The sequence below is a fragment of the Oryctolagus cuniculus genome, chromosome 1 (genome assembly GCF_964237555.1).
Source record: "Oryctolagus cuniculus chromosome 1, mOryCun1.1, whole genome shotgun sequence".
Lineage (NCBI taxonomy): Eukaryota > Metazoa > Chordata > Mammalia > Lagomorpha > Leporidae > Oryctolagus > Oryctolagus cuniculus.
The window spans coordinates 46363268-46384321 of NC_091432.1; the positions used below are offsets into that span (position 1 = coordinate 46363268).

General features: G+C 48.3%; 1 protein-coding gene across 12 annotated transcripts in view; it reads right to left on the minus strand.

The window, feature by feature from the left end:
- Window positions 1–21054, minus strand: part of NAV2 (neuron navigator 2) — a 757965-nt gene that overhangs the window by 38062 nt on the left and 698849 nt on the right. For all 12 annotated transcript variants that reach the window (XM_051824899.2, XM_002708951.5, XM_008268740.4 and 9 more), the window contains 6 exons: window positions 14615–14667; window positions 10229–10252; window positions 10039–10113; window positions 4166–4249; window positions 3711–3822; window positions 2344–2489 (listed from right to left, as the gene is read on the minus strand). In XM_051824899.2, coding sequence (XP_051680859.2) covers window positions 2344–2489; window positions 3711–3822; window positions 4166–4249; window positions 10039–10113; window positions 10229–10252; window positions 14615–14667 — 494 coding nt within the window. The remainder of the gene's footprint in view (window positions 1–2343; window positions 2490–3710; window positions 3823–4165; window positions 4250–10038; window positions 10114–10228; window positions 10253–14614; window positions 14668–21054) is intronic.

The following is a 21054-nucleotide window of genomic DNA, read 5'->3' on the forward strand; positions in this document are numbered from 1 at the left end:
CCCTGTCAGGGGACATGGATGCTCCCACCCCCTTCCATGATGCTCACTCTCTTTTGCTTCCTACCAGTCATCTCTCTACGCCTTAGGTTTCTGGAGGCAGGGACACATGTCTTCTTTCCTTAGCAGGGCAAGGTCCCACACGGCTGGAGAGCTCTCAGAAACATGTGCCTAGGAGTTCCTGCAGTCCTTCTGCACGAGAAGGTAATCCAACAGGTAGGGAACTAGCTACTTATTACTCCAAAAATGGAGAGTTACTTTTAAGGGACTTATTAACCGGGCTGGGCCAAGGACTGGTATGTCACAATTTCCCCAAAGCATAAACAGACCTGAAAATTTGAACAATTAAATGCAATGTCTTCTTCTATGAAACCTATGATCAACATGTATTTTTCTAAGCCAAAATAATAATGAGAATGAGAATGGAAATAATTCATCTTGAAATTACTTTAAAAAGTAACTGCCTTAGCCCGTGTCATGGTGCAGTGGGTGAAGCTACCATCTTGGATGCTTGCATCCCACACTGCAGTGCTGGTTCAAGTCCTGGCTGCTCTGCTTTGGATCCAGCTCCTTGCTAATGTGCTTAGGAAGGCAGTGGAATATGGCCAAATACTTGGGCCCCTGCCACTCACATGGGGGACTTGGAGAGAGTTCCAGGCTCCTGGCATTGGCCTGGCCCAGCCCTGGCCATTGTTGCCCTTTGGGAAGGGAACAAAAAGATGGAAGATATCTCTCCCTCTCTCTCTCTCCCTTCCTCCCTCCCTCCCACTCTCTCTTTTTCTCTCTCTTTCCTTCTGTCACTGTGCCTTTCAAATACATAAATAAATCTTTGAAAAATAAGTGCCCTTTTTAAAAGTCTTTCTTGCTTCTGAAAATATATTCTAGGGGTCCACTTAGCCACTGAGAAAATTCATAAAATGGGCCATTCTGAAAACAACAGATTTTCCTCCATAACACGTCCAGCTCACAGCAAGTCTAGATCCCATTTCTCTCCCGTGTTCCACTTCCGACCATATTTCTAGAGAGCTGTCAGAGAAACAGGAGGGTGTGACATACAAGCCAACAGCCTCGATTCTTGCCTCTGTATCTGGTAAAACATCAGGTGGAAGGCGCAATTACAAAGATTAGGCAGAATTAAGCTTTGGGATTAGCTGAGGATGGCAGTTACCCATCTTTCCCGATTTCACTGACAACCAAGAGTTATCTTAACGCAAGGTAAACAAGCTTTTCTTTTTCTTGAAGCAAACGGACAATTACTATTTTTATAGACAATAACTCTCATCACTTTGATAATCAAATCAGATCATATTTGTCATCTGCATATCAGAGATGGCAGCATGAGTTAATCCTATCTGTTTAGTCAGAGCAAATGAGTCGACTCAAAGCTATTAGAAATGTAAAGAACAAAAATAATTAGAATGATGGGAGGGTCACACTCTACTGGCCTCTCAGCGTGCCCCCAGTGCAAGACACATCAATAACCAAAACACCAAGTTCCCAACTCCTCCATCACTAGACCTCGCCACCCATCCAAGATGACACAAGATGAGTGACAGGTGAGGGACGAATGAGGACACTGGTGCTGCTATGAGAACACGATGTTGGCGCTGACAGATGGGACCCTGTGAGCACGGAGCACCTTCAGATCAACACGGGGGATCCCTGCACTGAAGCCAGAGCGCAGTGATGTCACACAGAGCTCTGCGGCCACAACAGCAGAGGGACCAAGTGGGCAGGAGCGTGGGAAAAGCCAATCAGGAAACCACTGTCCGGAAATGCAAGCAGCTCTTTGGGACTATGGACACGTGGAGAAATGCTATAACAGATACGGATCCCCATTTTGAGGTAGAATTCTCAGTTTAGAGCTGCTCAGTAATTCTTAATATCAACAGTATGAAACGGTCAGTTTTCCAAGAGAAGGTTGGTTTGATACGGTCCCACACAATTACAAAAATAAACAGATAAAGATTACGGTTAACAGTGAGGTCACTAATTTGTGATTTGTGCTAAAAAAATACTCTCAAACTAAGAAGTCACTTAATTGGTGACACTGCTCTAGTATCTGGAACTTCGTGGCCAACATCTAATGAGGAAGAAATGATACATGTATGGAATGGGGGATGAGTCCTTCACATAAAGTCTCATGCAAGAGAAAAACTATCAGGTGGAGGTGATTTTTCAAACCTTAGTGTTTTGCTGAGCACAACAATGATTTCCATGGAAACCTATGCACAAACTGCTCCTGGGGTCTACTCCCAAGGCTCTGTGTGCCGAAGTTAAGAGCTAACACACTTGGTTCTGTGACTGCATAGTGGTCCCTGGGATAGTCTTTGGCTACACACTCACCCAGTTCTTTCTCTTCTTTTTCTTGGAGTCACTCTCTATGTTGCTGCCCACGCTGGAGTGGCTGGTGGCGCTGTTGATGCTGGAGACGCTGTCGGAGGAGTGCTGCCTGCGAATGCGGAGGTCTGAAGCCTGGGAGGCGCCGTTTCCTGGAGACCAAGGCGGGGTAAGTCAGTAGCTGCTTGCTTGGGCCCAATCCTCTCTCCTAAGCCACAGCCCTCACAGCATAGAGATATCAGGTATTTTGCACTGAGACATCACCTGGGTTCCCCCTCCTGGATTTAAGGTCCGTGAGTAGGTACCCTTTAGTCCATTAAATGAGGTCTATCTCTTCCGCACTTGACAAATGAGAAGTCAAGGGAGGCACTGGGAGAACTTCTCCCATGCCAGCTCTGGTAAGCTGCAGATAGGCACAAAGGGTTTCCGAATGGCAGCCACAGCCACTGCTGTCGCCAGCCTCCAGCCTCCTCCTCTCTGTGCTCTCTCTGCTCCTGCAACACGTGGTCTTTTTCAGCCCCTTGTTGTGTGCCATGCCCGCCTTCTCTCAGGGCCCTCGCCAATGCTATGCCCTCTACCTGGAATTCTCTTCTCTTTTCACTCAGGCCAGCTCTTGCTAAGCCATGCCACCCATCATCACTTCTTCCAAAACAATGAAGATACTACACATAACAGTGCTATCTGAAATAAAGTTTGCCCACAGGTTTCCGCTGGATCCACAGTCCAGCCTGGAAGAGCACTGGTTTTAGAGCCAGACAGATTCAAGGCCTCGATCTGTTTCTGCTCCTTATACTCTCTGCCCATAGGAAGTGACTCAGTCTCTGAAACTGCTCTCATCAGTGCAATGAGGAAGACATCAGTGTCACAGGTGCAGAAATAAAATGAAATACATAAAACACTTTTACGTAGTCTTGAGAACCCAATAAGTGATCCACAAATGCTAGATATCAGTATTTTTTGCAGGAGGTCACTCACCTTCATGCCCACTTTTTAATTTTAGTCCCAATTCTGATACACAAAGATGAAGCAAATTACCCAGAAAAGTTTTTCTGGACAATAAGAGACAGCCCTTTTCAGCTGATTTCTTGCTGGCGTGTAAGCATCAAAGCGTTAGCGAAGTCAAGGGCTGTAAAACTCTCTGCCAACAGAAGTTTATTCCTTGCATTTGGGAGATACATCCAGAGAAGAGGATGAGCTGCAAGAGCCATCTTTATCAGGGCCAGCAGCAAACACAAGTTGCCTTCCAGGACCAGTCCTACTGACCCGGAAGTAGATCACACAGGGGTCCAGCCAGGGAGGTTGCATCAGTGCCGTCAGGGGAGGGCCCCAGGGCAGTCAGGCTGTTTGTCTAAGGGCTGCGTCTCTTACTTTACCTTTGCAGTTGAGCTCTGGTGTGTTAATTACTCCATTAATGGCAGCCTGGGCAGCTGCGTTCTGTTTCTTCAGCAGCTCGATAGTTTTCCTTAACTCATTCAGTTCTGAATCCTGGAGCACAGAGAGAGGCATGGATCACCTTCAAATCATGGCACACGAGTTCAACTGAAGTACGAGTTAGGTTCAACAGAGGGGGGCAGTGAATGAGATCAGGAAAACCTGCCTTCGGCATAAATTAACATAGAAGAAGAGTAAGACTATATGCGTAAAAGATCTGTCATTCATTTGACCGAAGTCACACTTTTCCCTAACAGACCTATTATTGACAATTAAGTTCTGGCAGGTTCAAGGACTAGACCAAACTCTGTATGATGATCTAAAGGAAAGACAGGAATATTTTTAGATTTCTTGCTTATGTCCAAGCAGGGAGAAAACAGCCTTCCTCCTGCCTTACCTTCTGCTCGGCTGTCATGGTCAAACTCTGGAGCCTGATTGTCATGTTCCCCAGACTCTGTTCAAAAGCTGCCACCAGGTGGGCCTGGAGGAGGAAGACACCACTCAGTTATGCTACGGTGCAAGGCAAGAGTGCCGGAAGGCGCTGCGGCCTACAGGCAGGGCCCCTCATCAGGGCCACTTGATCTGGCCCGTCTACCCCTTCAGCTACTTCTTAAATCCTACTTCCCACTACTCTCTGGAATCAAGTTACTCTAATCCCCAACTCACTCAGACGCCCTGTGTTCCTTCCCACCCCAGGGCCCTGTGCATCCCTCTCCTGCAGTCTGGAAGGCTCTCCCCACCCTGCCTGACTCATGTTCACATGTCTGTCTCAAGAGCTCTCAGCTCATGCCTTCATCACACCTCCAGCCCAGGCTGGTTCCCTCCCATTCCATCTCACAGGCACAGCCTCCCTCTGATGCACACTCCGTGCTATCACAGTCAACAGTGAGTGCAGGTTTATGTCTGCTCTGCTCCACTGCAGGGTGCTCTTTTGCTCACCAAGTGCCAAGCTCACAGCAGAGGCTCATAATAACCATGTTTGTAGAACGAGGGAACAAAATAGCTGGCTTACTTGGCTTGTTATGATCCTGCCTAATAAAAAGCCACTGAAAGGCCCATCTGCTACCTCCTTGGAGAAACCTTTCCCAGTGCCCCAGGGACTCAATTTCCCCATAGGCTCTCATGCACATCTATATACTTCTGTTGGATGTGAGGTCAGATGCACCACTACTTTACCTATTATTAGGACATTTTTTAAAAATGTGGTAATTGTAATTAAAGTATGCATTCCAGTTTCAGAGATGCTAAAACATGAAAAAAAAAAAAACCCTATGTATCTTAGAATTGAGAAATGTATAATTTTCCTGCCTGCCCCTTCTCTATAACTATCTTCAAGGGCAACAGACAGCTTTGTGTCCCCATCCTAAGCCTTCTGCCTGGGACACAGAGGAGCAGGTGAAGTGTTGACTGACTGAACAAGGATCTTGGTAATGACAGAACCAGAGTAAAGAATGGATTTTTTTTTTTATTTATTTGAAGGGCAGAGAGAGAAAGAGAGAGGGAGAGAGAGAGATATCTTTCATCCAGTGTTTCACTCCCTAAATGGCCACAATGGCTGGGGTTGGGCCTGAACAAAACCAGGAGCTTCTTCTGGGTCTCCCACATGGGTACAGGGGCCTAGGCACTTGAGCCATGCTGTTTGTTCCCAGGTGCGTTTGCAGGGAGCTGGGTTGGAAGTGGAGTTGCCAAGACTCGAACTTGCACCATATGGGATGCCGACACTGCAGGCTAAAGCTCAACATTCTTCACCACAGTGCCAGCCCTTAGAATGGATGCTTTTTCTTTCTTTCTTTCTTTCTTTCTTTATTTTTTATTATTTTTTTGACAGGCAGGAGTGGACAGTGAGAGAGAGAAACAGAGAGAAAGGTCTTCCTTTTGCCTTTGGTTCACCCTCCAATGGCCGCCACGGCCGGCGCGCTGCAACCAGTGCACCACGCCGATACAATGGCAGGAGCCAGGTACTTATCAGGTCTCCCATGGGGTGCAGGGCCCAAGTCCTTGGGCCATCCTCCACTGCATTCCCTGGCCACAGCAGAGGGCCGGCCTGGAAGAGGGGCAACCGGGACAGGATCCGGTGCCCCGACCGGGACTAGAACCCGGTGTGCCGGCGCCACAAGGCGGAGGATTAGCCTAGTGAGCCGCGGCGCCAGCAGAATGGATGCTTTTTCAAACAGTCATGCTAAAGAATTCCTAGCCATTGATGAAGAACCCATGAGCATGCCAGGCCCTTCTAACGTCCAAAATCCACCTGCATCAATGGAACAAGAGCCTGTCCTTTAGTTAGAGATATTGGGCAGATGAGATGGGGGTCACTACGTCTACTTTGCTCACCCCTGCCTCTTCACTGCTGGTCCAAAGCAGCCAGATGTGTGCTGGATGAGCAAATATAAGGACCAAAGAGAAGAGCAGTTAGATGGAAGAGGCAGTGTGGCATAGGAGAAGCAAACAGAATGTAGTTAGAGGTATTCAGGGCTCATTCTAGTTCCTTCTGACTGCTCTTAACACTGAGCGAGTCATCTAATTTTAGGAGAACAGCACCTATCTTCCTCCCAGGGTTACTCTGAACACTAAATGAGATAAGACAGGTGAAAATGGTCTATAAACTTGTGAGGAATTGTAGAACACAAGGATGAACGGACACTGTGGTGAAAGAAAGGTTTGGGGATGAGAATGTGACAAAAAATATGAGATGAATATATGAGGGTTTTCCAAAAAGTTTATGGGAAACAGAATTAAAAGTAAACTTATTTTGGTGCAAAAAATTTTGAAAACCATGCAAATGAGTCTTCAAAAAGTTCCTGGAAAATGTGTATTATGAAAAAACTATACATGTATTTCAAAAAATCTTATACAAAAATCAACTTTATTCATTTATCCAGCTCTCTGCTATGGCCTTGGAAAGCAATAGAAGATGGTCCAAGTGTTTGGGCCCCTGCATCTGCATGGGAGACCAGGAGGAAGCTCCTGGCTCTGAATCGGTGTAGCTCTGGCCATTGTGGCCAACTGGGGAGTGAACCAGCAGATGAAAGACCTCTCTCTCTCTCTCTCTCTCTGCCTCTCCTTCTCCCTCTGTATAACTCTGACTTTCAAATAAATAAATCTTAAAAAAAAATATATATATATATATATATGCTTTAGTCTGTCCTGGTGAATGCAGCAAAGCCAAAGCCAATCAATGCAAGGCGGTTTCATGGTAGGTGAAGACAACGGAGCAACACACAGCCGTGCGGACAGATGCCTGCCATCCTCACCCTGCACAGCAATCACCAGGCTGCACTGACAGCATTCTGTCTCCACTTACTCCCATGCTGTGTCTGACTGCCACTCATGCTTCCCATTGTGGGCGCTCAGATTTTCTACGCAATTAGAAACCCAAGCTCAAACCTGACCCCGCGGAGACTGCTAGTGAGAAAGTGGTTCTGCAGGCTCACGGAGAAACGCATTTGCTCTGAGGTACCAGAGGATCCCATTTTGCTGGCACAACCAGGAACATATGGGCTGCACGGGCTGCGCTGAGCCGGGTTCAGAGCCACAGAACAGCCTTCGCACCAAGCACCATTCTCCCGTTCCCAAGGAAAACAAACACAAGTGGTAGGAAAACACCGGAGAAGGCAACTCGGAGGAGTTTGTGCTAGAAAAACAAACACAGCTCGGTCTGTGACAAAGACGGCAGACAATAAAGCAGGCTAGCACCGCTGGTTGTGTGCGGTAAGACTCAATATTGACTTAAACAGTACTGGATTCACTGGCATTTAAAGAGAGGGCAAAACACACTTTTGGACTAAGTTCTGGGACACGGGGCAGAGTTCAAATGGCCAGCACGAGGTCACTGGAGCAAGGAACCCGAGGGCACTGATGAGCAAATTAATGACTACGTGCTAATCAGTGAAGGGCAGCAAGGGACTCTGGGAGTCTAAACCAGGAGAGAACCTCAGAATATCTTGGGGGTGGGGGTGTTGCTGTCCAGCCTCACCTGTGGGAATTATCCCAGGAGACCCTGTTTCACTGGGAATCAATTTGGTTTTGGATCCAGAGGCACACACCTGGTTATCCAGTGATGCATCTGCCCTTACAGTGCCTTTGTCGATTTGTCTGAATAGAATCTAAGCTTTGGAATTCGGTTCTCCCATCTATATCTGATGCTGTTTTGAGAACATCACAGGCGGTTGAGAGGAAAATAAAGGACTACACAATGCGCAGCCGGCTAGTATGTTAGAGCTTCAGGAAAAAATTAGATTTGTTGAAATGGAAGAGGGATTAAGAGAACGAGTGAGAACGAGAGCAGCTATCAATTGTTGAGGTCAGGCACCGTGTGCAGTGCTTCATGCGCAGACTTCAGGAGAGACGGTTTTTTTGAATGGACTTGGGTGGGAATCGCCAGGGTTCAAATGCCAGGTCAATGATTACTTTGCCGTGTTGACTCAGTGCCCCGGTCAAAGGGGACACTCTTTTGAAGCTGCCTTCCAAGTCAATAGTGCGCTACAGCGTCACACAGGGTCACACAGGCCGGTTCCTGCCAGGCTTCAACACGGCCATCTGCGGTCTCGGGCTGGGTGGTGAATTCCTGAGCAGGGCACCCTGCCTGAGAGGCACCCTGGCACCTTCCATACTCTCCGAGATCTCAGGTTCCGTTGTGGCAAAGCCGCAGGATGGCAGATCCCCTGCCTCTCCTCCGCCTCCCTAACCCAACATCCACACCCCAGGCAGGACACTTTCTAAAGAGCAAAGTGGATCATCTCACTACTTGCTTATTAGAACTCACTGATGGGGCTCTCCTAACTTCAATAGAGCGCTCGGACCCTGCCTGACGGTTCAGACACAGCGACCTGACCCCGGCCGTTCCTCGAAGCTTTCTGCCTCCCCACCTGCCTCTGCTCTCCATCTCCCTCTCTCTCTCACTCTCACCCAAGCCATGGATTCTAACCATACCAAGCTACCTAGAGTTCCAAATGCACCAAGATCCTTCCCCCTTGGCCTTGGCCTAGACTATTCTCTTTGGTCACAATGCTGTCCTCCCTATGCATCTTCTCCTATACCACATCCATCAAATGCCACCTCCTCCAGGGAGTCCCTTGTGGGACCTCCTTGCTATCCCCACAGAGACTGATTTTGGTGTTCCTCTTGTGTACCCACAGCCTCCTCCCTTCATCTGCAGCAGTTACCGTGTCACGACAATGCGGTTTGTTTCGCGTCTCCGATGGTGCAGAGACTGAACACAAGGATGACAGTGGCTGTGCTTGCTTTGCTATTGAAGCCGCAGTGCCTGGGGCGTGGCTGGCACTCAGACAGTTGTTGAACTGAACGCTGGCTGGCAGTGCCTCCCAAACATGCCATTGTGCACATTATAATTACAAAGCAGATTGCTATTTACCACAAAGCCCTACGGTTTTTTTTTGTTTTTTTGTTTTTTTTTTTTTGCTCCCTTTCTTTTCTTTCTTCTTTCTTTTCCCTTAAGGGCAAACTTTGCAGGAAGAGGAGGAGAAATGAACAGCTTTTTTTTTTTTTTCCGGGGGGCGGGGGGGAGAGATCCCACCTGTTGGTTCCCTCCCCGTGTGCCTGCAATGGCTCCCTGGTTGGGAATAAAGCTGAGAATTCAATCCAGGTCTCCTACATGGGCAGCAGGGACCCAACTACTTGAGCCACTGTCTGCCACCTCTCAGGATCTGCATCAGCAGGAAGTTGCATTCAGGAGCTAGAGCCGGGAATGGAACCCGGGCACTCCAATGTGAGACGTGGGCATGCCAACCACAGTCTTAACCTCTAAGTCAAATACCCACTCTGCAATCAATATCTTAATGAACACTTAACATATTGCAAGTGTTTCCTGCTACTGCACCCTGGGAGCAGCAGGTGATGGTTCAAGTGCTTGGGTACCTGCAGCTCACATGGGAGACGAGGATGGAGCTCTGGACTCCAGGCTGAAGTCCTGGGTATAGAGGTGTGAGTATTTGGGGAGTGAACCAGCATATGCAAGACCTCTCCTTCAATCTCTCACTCTTTCAAGTGATGAAAATAAATATTAAAAATATACACACTGGAAGCCGTGATCACCAGACAACAGTGGAAGGTAAGCTCATCACCCCCATGGCACAGAGCACAGCGGGCTTGCAGGTTACAATCACAGGCAGAGTGGCGGCTGACATCCACAGCCAGGGGGCTGCAGCCTGTGTCCTCATTATCACACTGTGCTGCTTCTCGGGTGCTCGGAGCCCAGCAGGCGGGGGTGGCTGCGCTTAGCCCCGGCAGCTGCCGCCCCGCGTCTGTACTCACATTTGCCGTCAGCTGCGTCGTCAATGCTGACACCTTCTCTTGGGAGGCATCCAGCTCCCGCCGAAGTTTGCGAATCTGAAGATGACCAGGGAGAGCGTTACTCACTTCAGGAGTCTATTCCCAGCTGGAGCTTGGCAAAAACAACCGATAGCAGCAAGAGAGAAAATACCACCAGCAAATCATTGCTTACCTCCGACTGGCACTTTTCTTCCGGCTGTAAAGATAACAAAGAGGAAATCAGAGTGGTGGAGGAGCAACGCACAGCACAGGCCGGCCTGTGAGGAGGGCCTTACTTGGACACACGGAGCAGTCTGCAAGCTGCGTTTGTTCCTGGTATATTGCTTTAATTAAGCTGACCCATCAGTCACACACAAATGGCTTATCATTTTAAGGGATGAGAAAAACATTCCAAGTGTTCTGTTGTAAGGAGCCCCCGCCCCCATGTGGAGATGGAAGCTGGGCAGGTGCACAGGAGAGGGGCGTGAGCCAGACCCAGCAAAGATAATCACAGAACACCTAGTTGCATCTGAAACGCTTTTTAGTCTAAGTACATCCCAAGCCATACTGGGGACATACTTCTATGAGGAAATTGTTGCTAAGCTGAGTTTCAAATGTCGTTGGTTGTTCTGGGTTTACTTGGCTTTGTCATGCAAGGGGCAAGGAAGACTGCTCCTAGGGTCACTCTGCCCCATGTGCTCTTCCCCGTCCTGTCCCAGGACACTACAGCAGGAGCAGTGGCAGGGCAGAAAGGGGAAGCGGCTGGGAGCTCCTGGTCAGCCAGCCCAGGAATTCCAGAGGCTGTGAGCCTAACTGTGGCCTTCATCTTCCTGCTGTCCTACCTGGAATCCCCCACAATTCCCTGTGTGACCCTGGTGAGTGAGGGTGAACCCTGAGGCCTCTCTGACTGGCAGGGTCTTCCTTGCTGGCTCTGAGGCTCCGGGGACACAGGCACCGGGCAGTGAGAAATTCTAAAACGCTCTCTTCTCCAACAGGGGGAACCCACACAGGCTGGAGGAACCTGCTACAGGAGGAGCCTTGCTTTCCTTCTCCTCTGGTTCCCACAGGGGCCTACAGAGCACACATCCCTGGGGCAACCGCTGTGGTGCAGTGGGCTAAGCCACTGCCTGTGACACCAGCACTCCATATGCAAGTACCAGCCTGAGTCCCAGATGCTTTGCTTCCAATCCAGCTGTGTGTGTGTGTGTGTGTGTGTGTGTGTCCCTCTCTCTGTCTTTCAAATAAATAAATAGATAACCGGAAGGAGGAGGAGGAGAACATGACAGCAACAGCAACATATCCCTTCCCTCCAACTGCCACTCCAACTTCACATGGTGACGGGGTGACAGGGGAGCCGGGGGAGTGAGTGAGAACCCTGTTCCGTTCTTGGGTCCTTGCTGAGCATATCCTAATCTAACCTTACCTGCAATAAATCATTATTTTAAAAAGTCAGCATCTGGCTCTGGTGTTTCTTCCTATCAGTTCAAAAGATATGGCTCATTAGATGCCAGAGACCCCACATCCATCAGCGAGGTGGGGGGCTGCTTCTTGTCTGACCTTCCTTATCCTGGGTCCCCTACAGCCCTCTATCCAGGGCACACATTTTTAAGTACATGGGCCAAATCCGTTTAATCCTTGCAGTAACTCTGTAAAGTAGGTTTGTATTCTTTGAGATTCAGAGAGAGTACCTTGCCTAAAGTCACACGGCTGGACAACTTCTCTATCCAAGTAATGGTTTCTGGAGGAAGAAGTATGTACCTCGGGGCTAACTCTGTCTTCCCATCCCCCTTTGTCTGTCTATCCATCCGTCTGTCCCCAGTATCACCACCTCTCAAATGTTTATTGATTTCCTACTATGGACCAGGCACTGTTTGAAGAACTTAGGATACAGCTGTGAGCGAGACCAAGTCCCAGGTGTGGCCGACATTCTGGAGATAACTAAGATTTACTGAACACTTACCACGTGCCAGAGACTTCCTGAGCACTTTGCAATCGTTATTTCAGTTAATCTTTAGCCAGCCCTTGGAGCAAGTACTGATACCACTGACTTCTGGTTTACGTGTGAGGAAACTGAGGCACATAGAGGGTAAGTAATTGGCCATGGTCACAGCTGGCAGGTGGCAGGGTTGGGACTAAGTCTAAAGTGGTCCTGTTCTTCTTCTATAGCTCCATCTCACGGAGACTAGCCGGAACTCAGGGCCCAACTTCTGGGTCTGATGCAAAGGATTAAGGTAATGGTGAGAAGTCAACAGCTCTCTAACAACTGGAAGGCTCATGGAGGACTGTCAGCTCAATTATCCATTCAGGACCATCCCTACCTTTAAATACCTTTATCAATAGGCCCTAGGGACCAGTGCTGTGGCATAGTGGGTAAAGCCGCAGCCTGCAGTGCCAGCATCCCATATGGGTGCCGGTTGGAGTCCCAGCTACTCCACTTCCAATCTCTCTGCTGTGGCCTGGGAAAGCAGTAGAAGACGGCCCAAGTCCGTGGGCCCCTGCACGCATGTGGGACACCCAGAAGAAGATCCTTGTTCCTGGCTTCTGATTGGCCCAGCTCTAGCCATTTTGGCCATTTGGGGAGTGAACCAGCGGATGGAGGACCTCCCCCTCCCTCCCTCTTTCTCTGCCTTTCAAATAAATAAATAAATCTTTAAAAAAAAAGATAGGCCCTAACAGTCCTCCCCCTACCCTGTCCACTGTCCATCACTACACCCACCTCTCCCTGGGGTTGGGCCCCACGCTCAACAGCAGCCTGGAGAAATCATGTCTTCCCGTCTTGGCCCTGGCTGCCATTGCTCTTCAGTGAATCTGGGAGCCCCGTGTGAAGCTGCAGGCCTCCAGCCACTCAGCACTTCCCCTGGGAACCCAACCACTATACCCCATCAACCAAGAAAGCTAGTCTGACACAGATGTGTCCTTTTAGATTTTTCTCTGCTCAACACCGTGTTGCCTTTGCTTCAGTTTGGGACTAAGATTGCAGGCAAATTTCAGGTAGAACGAGCATTCTGGAATACTCAAGAATTAGAGATTTCCAGGGAAGAACCACTGGCTATCTATTCAGTGCCTTTAACATCCTCTGCTATCATGGAGGCTCTCTGAAGTGAATCTGGGCAACCTAAGAGACTTCCAAGATTTTGTTTTAGAAAACAAACAAGACCTCATTCACCTCACCACTCACAAACATACCTAAGTACTGGTTTCAGAATTTTATCATCACCCAGAAGCTAATAACAGAGTAAGTGCTCACACACCACAGCTGGGTGGTGGCAAGATTCTAGCAGACTTGACACACTACAGACTGGCTCTTGCACGAAAACATTCACATGTGAGGCTACTTTTCTTTAAAGTCTGTAAAAGCAACCTCTATTACAGAGAATATTACAGAGAACGGCCAGCAAGGATCATCTTTGGTACCCAGATCTCAAGAGTTTCATTCAAGAACAAAGAACCTAGTGTATCTACTGGCTGACAGGTAGAAGGCCAACACCATGCTTTCTTGGACTAGCCAACCCCTCTGGCAAGGTTACTCTACAGAAAACCTTGCAAAGGAGAATCAGGGCTTGGTGACGCAATTTCAGACACAACGACTGGCTGCGAAAAAAGGAACTGTGGAGTTGCATGCGTGAGATGCGTAGCTGCATAAGCGAGAGTTTCCAGGCCCTTCACATCAGACCAGTTCAGCAATCACAGAAACCTGTTTGCTCCCTCTAGTCCTAGAAAGAACACCTAGGCCCTGGTCTCTTCAACTTGACTGTGCCAGGGCCTCCTACTCTCTGCTCTATGCACAGAGCCCAGAAACCCAGCATTATCAAACTCTGAATTATCGAAACATTTGTTTCCACAGAATGAAGGGCTAAGGAATTTCCAATTCACAACCACACAGTGGCTTTTCTTCCTGTAGGAACTGCCAGATTATTATTATTATTTGGAGGGAAAACAGTGCAGTGCTATAAAAAGTAAGTACTATTGAACAAATCCAGCAGTACTAAAAATCCAAACGTATTTGATTACATTTGGCTTGGGCTCAATTAACTTCTCATCCATAATAGCTGGCACTTATGAGTGCTTACTTTGAGTTGTGCATGCTGTAGTCATTGCTTTACATGCACGTTCCGATTTCTTTCAAACCCTATGCTTTCAATATTATGTGCTAGGCTCTTCTAGGAACTAGATACACAGAAAAGCCTTTGTGCTCAAGGAATTCATACTTCAGTGATACATCATCTTTATAATGTTGCATCTTCATTACAACTCTGTAAGGTAGGAATGAGAGAAACTGAGGCTGACAGAGGATTAAGAAATTGCTCAAAGCCTTGGTTTTCCAAGGCTGCCAGCAGGTGGCCAGGGCTTCCCACACATAGCATAGTGTCCCTTTAACAAGGCTGTCAGTTCCTGATTGATTGGTTGGCACTTTATAATGAATAGCTGTTTGTGAATTTCAAATCTAGTCTCAACTTATTGATCATCACGTAATGGAAATGCTCTCTCTACAAGAAATGCTTATATTTAACTCTTGACACTTTTGATAAAGGACCCCAGCTCTCATGATCATACCCACACAGCATCGATTTATACTCACCGTAGAATAAATGGATGATGTGCTGGAAACCAAGGAGAGCGAGGATCCGTGAACTATTAAAAAAAAAAAAGAGAGAAAAAAAAAAAAAAACAAGAGAAAAGGTGAATTGTTCAGGTGCCTACTGTGCAACCAAAGAAAGGGGCAGCGGTGGGCAGTGGAGGAGCCGGGGGTAAGAAGTCAGCTGGACACCACAGTAATCAAAATGCCTTCATCTCACCTGGACCCAACTTTCTTGGCTTGGTTATAGCTCAGTCGCAAATAACAAATAATTCCCTAAGAAAGTCACCTTTTGCTAGGAAAGTCGCGTTTTTCTCTCCCTTATAAATTTTTTGTTTTGACTGTCAATATAATATAAAATTACTGGATAAGTCTTCAAATAGAGTGACATGTTAAAAAGCACAATCACTGTCCTAACCTGCAGTGACCTACAAGTTCACCACCCAAGGATCAGTCCGAGTGACCATTCCAACATCTGCCGCTTTTTTCTAACGTATTCCTCCAGGGTAGAGGTGGTGTTATATGTATGTTTCACACCCTGTGAACATCTGTCACTTGGATACGCAAAAAGATGAGCTGATTGCTTTGAACCTAAGTAGCCGTTGGCCATTTACTTCACTCTAGATGACCATGCAGCAGAATATCTGTTCAGAAAACATACCCTGGGGCCAGCATTGTGGTGTAGCAGGTTAAGCTGCTTCCTGGGACAACGGCAGCCCACATGAGTGCCTGTTGCTCCATTTAATATCCAGTTCTCGGCCGGCGCCGTGGCTCACTAGGCTAATCCTCCGCCTTGCGGCGCCGGCACACCGGGTTCTAGTCCCGGTCAGGGCACCGGATTCTGTCCCAGTTATCCCTCTTCCAGGCCAGCACTCTGCTGTGGCCAGGGAGTGCAGTGGAGGATGGCCCGAGTACTTGGGCCCTGCACCTCATGAGAGACCAGGATAAGTACCTGGCTTCTGCCATCGGATCAGCGCGGTGCGCCGGCCGCAGCGCGCCAGCCGCGGCGGCCATTGGAGGGTGAACCAACAGCAAAAGGAAGACCTTTCTCTCTGTCTCTCTCTCTCACTGTCCACTCTGCCTGTCAAAAAAAAAAAAAAAATCCAGTTCCCTGCTAATGCACCTGGGAAAGCAGTCGAAGATGGCCCAAGTGCTCTAGGCCCACCCACGTGGGAGACCAGGATGGAATTGCTGGGGAGTCAACTAGTGGATGGAAGCTCTCTCAAGATCGATCGATCAATCTCTCTCTCTGACTCTTCGTCTGACTTAAAATAAATAAATCTTTAAAAAAAAAAAAGGGGGGGAAGGAAAATGTACCCACAGAAACATACAGATTCTTCATCTGATCTCTAGCTTTTCTACAAAGTAAGAACCAACGGCCATCTGCCCTCTATTTCAAGCTGGTATCTTCTGATGTGGGACCACTGTTGTGTATACCCTTAGCACCCCTTCCTGGCCAGCGAGTGCCGACATCTTGTTATCTGTTCTAATTTCTAGGCAGTTTTTTCTAGGACTGGGTATTTGGCTGCCTTCTCCTTTTGGGAACCAGGTTTTGCGCTTTTCGGCAACCACGTGACACCCTGTTGAAAGAAAGAAACATTCCTGCGCTAAGACTCTAGAGGCCTTTCAGCTGGGAAGATTTCCTGATGTGAGTGCAAGGCCTCTACTCCCACACAGTGTTGGAACCCGCGGCCTGAAAGCGGGAGGCTGCAGAATAACCTCCCACGTGTCCTCAGTGGCATTCGCCTACCACCCAAGAAGTGAAATCAGCTTGGATTAGCAGTGGGCAGAAGCTACCTGCTAGCCAGGCACCACCCCATTGTCTTCCCACCTGCCCGCCCCGTCTTCCTTCATGTGCTCCTGATACACTGAGACCTGCACCTTTCTCCCAAGCATGCTCTAGGAGGTCCACCTGCAGTCTCTGCCCACATGGTTCTTTCTGCCTCGGACACGTTTACCCAGACACCACCTGCCCAAATCCGGCTCGGCACAAACGATGACGTTCCCACGGAGCCTTCCCTCATTTCCCTGACTACCACCTGCATGGGCCTCCTCCTCCTCCTCCCTCTCAGGGCTTCCTGCTTCCTTTAAGAGCCTCCCCACAAAGCTTCAGGACAGCTATTACAGCCTTCCTCTATTAGTTGCTGTCCACTGCTTTGAGGCTGTCCCCACTCAGTCACTCACATCCATTCTCGTTAGTAATGGCCTGAGTTCTAGTTCTCTTCTTCCTTTCACCCATGACCAATCTGACTCATGCTCCATGAAGCATCATTTTAAGGGGCTAGTGTTGTGCTGTAGCGGGTTAAGCCACCTGCAATGCTGGCATCCCATATTGGAGCTCCGGTTCAAGTTATGGCTGCTCAGCTTCCAATCCAGCCTCCTGCTAATGCACCTGGGAAGGCAGCGGGTGATGGTCCAAGTACTTAGGCCCCTGCCACCCACATGAGAGACCTGGCTGGAATTCCTGGCTCCTGGTATTGGCCTGGCTCAGACCTGGCTGTTGTGGCCATTTGGGGAGTAAATTAGCCAGATCTCCCTCTGTTTCCCTCCCCACTTCCCCTGTCACTCTACCTTTCAAATAAATAAATGAATAAATCTTTGAAAAACTTAGTGTAAGGTGCTGCTGGCCAATAATGACTTTCAGTGCCACTATGTCCACAATAGCAGCCTCACAGTCCAAAAAAACAAGCTGCTTTAGCGTCATGCTACAGGCAGTAGTGGGGAGATTATGTTGGAGGCCAAGTTGGGTGAAGAGATGTGGGTCATGTGTCAATCACACTTACACGTGGTTGCCGGGGGCTGGCTCCAGGAGGCCTGCACAGGGCTGCTGGCAAAAGGAGGATTTTTCCTGTTTCATTGCTACATCTCATACATATAAACTTCCTGACACAGCTTCAGTTATAACTCAGTGCAACCGTGGGACACAGGCAGAGAACAGCGCATCTGGCAGGCTTAAGGTAGAGGCAATTAATTTTCTCTGTAATTACTCCCCTCCTTTCATAAATAGCATAGAGCAAGGCTGTGGTCCAAAGAAAGAGATGACTTGATCTCCAGCATCAACCCCAAACTGCATGTGGCTCTCCTTCAAGTGACCTGAGCCAAGTCAGAGCCTGGGTTCTGCGGTGTGGATACTTCCAGACAACAAAATGCTCATGACAGTTGAACAGCTACAGCATATCATGCCATGTTCCTCCTTATATCTGTACCTCCAAAACCTTACAGCCACAAGAAACCAGAGGATATCCAAGTAGCTCGGCCACCTTCGCCATGGAGGAATCTGAAACCCAGAGAGGTTCAATGACCGGCTTACGGCCATACAATAGGATCTGCTGACCATACGTCTTGAGACCCTTGCGTGATCATGTTTATGGTTATTTTATTTTATTTACTTCTATTTTAAAAAGTCCGTTGGTGTCTTTTAGCATGATTTGCTAATTCCTCCCACCCCCTCACCCCTGCCCCCAGGTAATCATCACATAAGCATAAACTGGGACTGATGTTTGAGAAGAAAAATGCTTTAGGTAGGGGTGAAACTACGAGACAGAATGAAGCAACCAAGTGCTTCTGATGTTATATCAGGACATCCCCTAGAGACAGACAGACACATAGACACACAGACACACACACACCACGTATGGCTTCATATTAACTAACACATCTTTCAATTGTGCTACTGCTTGGAGTGATCATGATCATAGAAAATTTGCACATAACAGTACCAGACTCGGCAGGAGTTTCTACTCCAGGTTAACAATGAGTAACTGGCCGGCGCCGCGGCTCACTAGGCTAATCCTCCGCCTAGCGGCGCCGGCACACCGGGTTCTAGTCCCGGTTGGGGCGCCGGATTCTGTCCCGGTTGCCCCTCTTCCAGGCCAGCTCTCTGCTGTGGCCAGGGAGTGCAGTGGAGGATGGCCCAGGTGCTTGGGCCCTGCACCCCATGGGAGACCAGGAAAAGCACCTGGCTCCTGGCTCCTGCCATCGGCTCAGCGCGGTGCGCCGGCTGCAGCGCGCCGGCCGCAGCGGCCATTGGAGGGTGAACCAACGGCAAAGGAAGACCTTTCTCTCTGTCTCTCTCTCTCACTGTCCACTCTGCCTGTCAAAAAATAAAAAAAAAAAAAAAAAAAAAAAAAAAAAATGAGTAACTGAGCATGGTTAAATGAGGGGTGGGTGCTCAGGGCAGTGTTAGGACACTGGTTGGGATGCCCACATCACATAGTAGAATGCCCAGGTTTGTGTCCTGCCTCAAGCCCCAACTTTGGCTTTCTGCTCATGTATACCCTGGGAGGCCCATGAGGATTCAAGTCCTAGGGCCCATGTGAGAGCCTTGCATTGAGTTCCTGGCTCCTAGGCATTTGGGGAGTGAACCAATAGATGGCATGGGATATCTCTTTCTTAAATAAATAAACAAACATTTTTTAAAAAAAAGGGTGGTTAAGTGATATGACCAAGCACACACAGCCAGGCAGGAGCAGAGAGAGTGTGAATCTCAGTGCGCTCTAGTTCCTGTAGCACAGCAGAATGCTATGGAAGGAGCTACAGAGGAGGTGATGCTGTTATTATTGCCAGCAGACCACCCTGCATCTCAACCAGACAAGGAAGCACAGCAAATGAGGGACCCGAGCTTGCCCCAGACAGCCCAAAGAAACAATCCAGCTGAGACAAAGCAGGACCGACAGAAGGCTGGGAAGCCAGAGCTGAGAACCCAGTTCTGGCTGCATGAAGGCTTTGACTCACTTCTCCCTCATTTTTGCCATTAAGCAAAATGGGGACGATAATGGCCCTTGGAAAGAAGGACGTGCTATAACATGACAGTTATACCGACAGCTACCACTGAGTGAGCACTTACAAGAAGGCCCTTTCAAAGCCATTTGCTACACGCTTTCCAGGATTCATCTGAGCTAATCTTCACATCAATCCTCTGAGGCAGGTGCAATCACTTCCCACATTTTAGTGAACAGGAAGCAGGCTGAGCAGGGTCAAGTCCCTCACCCAAAGTCACGTTGCCAACAGGGGAGGGGCTGGGATTTGACTCATGACTGTAACTCTGGTGCCAGAAACACAAGGGAGAAGCAATACAAGGTTTCCTGTTCTGCCCTGTGAATCCACATAAGCTGACAGGTGGGGGGATTGTCGAGGGGTGTTTTTCCTGAGTTGCAGACTGCACTAGCTCTTAGTCACGATTGGTTAAGTTACAGGGTAGTTTTCCTCCAAAGATATCCAGTTTCAAAATGCCTCAAGCATCTCCCTAAATGTGTGCTATTAAAGTTGACTTTAAGACAGCATAATGCATCTGATGCAAATTAATTTACCTGAAATAGCTCTGAATCTGTGCATCTGGGCTATGCCTCTACCTAATCTACATATTGATGATACCTGCTTCCCTCAAAATGGAAAGTGCTAATTAAATTGCACAAAAACCTCACACAAATCCTTGGGCTAATTTTTCCCAAATTTCTATCCTGCTTTATGGCCTACAATACACCTGACTATTTGGTTCTGTTTGGTCTAAATGAGAGATAATGCAACAATGGGAGTTTATAAACTCCACAGAAAACAAAATAAAGTCTTCATGCAAAGGAATTAGAAATATCAATCACACAAACCTTGTTTTTCTGATGGGATAGCATTAGAAGAAATAGAAGCAATCTGATGCCAAGTTCCCCAGCAGACAAAAATGCTACGTGTTCAGTGTGTTGACTGTGGCCCCTGTCCCTTCCCCCAAAGCCTCTGTGCTTCAGCTCCTTGTCACCGTGAGTCATTAGGTGGACAGAAGTCTAGACACCGCTTGTGGGCAAGCACTTTTTATCAATGTCATCGTGACAACCCAGATTGTCCACAGTTGGGCTTCCTGACAGCTTGATGCCAGACAGCATGAATAACAGCTCTCCGACGAAGGCACTGTAAAAGCCCCGGACCTCTGGGAGACGGTGTGTGCTTGTCTGGACAAGCTGCCGTCCTGAATGTGGCTCGCTCAGGGGTGCACATGACAGAGCAGACGAACACAGCGCAGGACATACTCTGAGTGCGAGTGATCACCAGGACATACTCTGTGAGTGATCACCAGGGAGCCTGAACCTCCTCTGCCACTTTCAGCTCAATACTTCCTCCACTGTCACTGCCTGGCGCGGTTAAACCATTGACTTCTTGCTTTTAAATCTAGCAAAACGTGCCCAAGAACGCAGGTTCTTCTCCGGCTTAGTCCCCTGTCCCAGCAGGTTCCATATATGGATTTACAGACATGCATCTGTTCCCTGGATCTCACTGAATGCAAAGAATCCATAAATCAGGGGGAGAGTATTAAGTAGTCAAGAATGGGGCAACTGCTCTGTAACTAAATTCTTTCAAACCTCTGTGAAAAACAACACTAGGCCAAAGCAGATGCATCTGTCTTAGACTTCTCTCCTTTAGGACTGGCGATTTCCTAAACAATCCTGAGTTCCTTT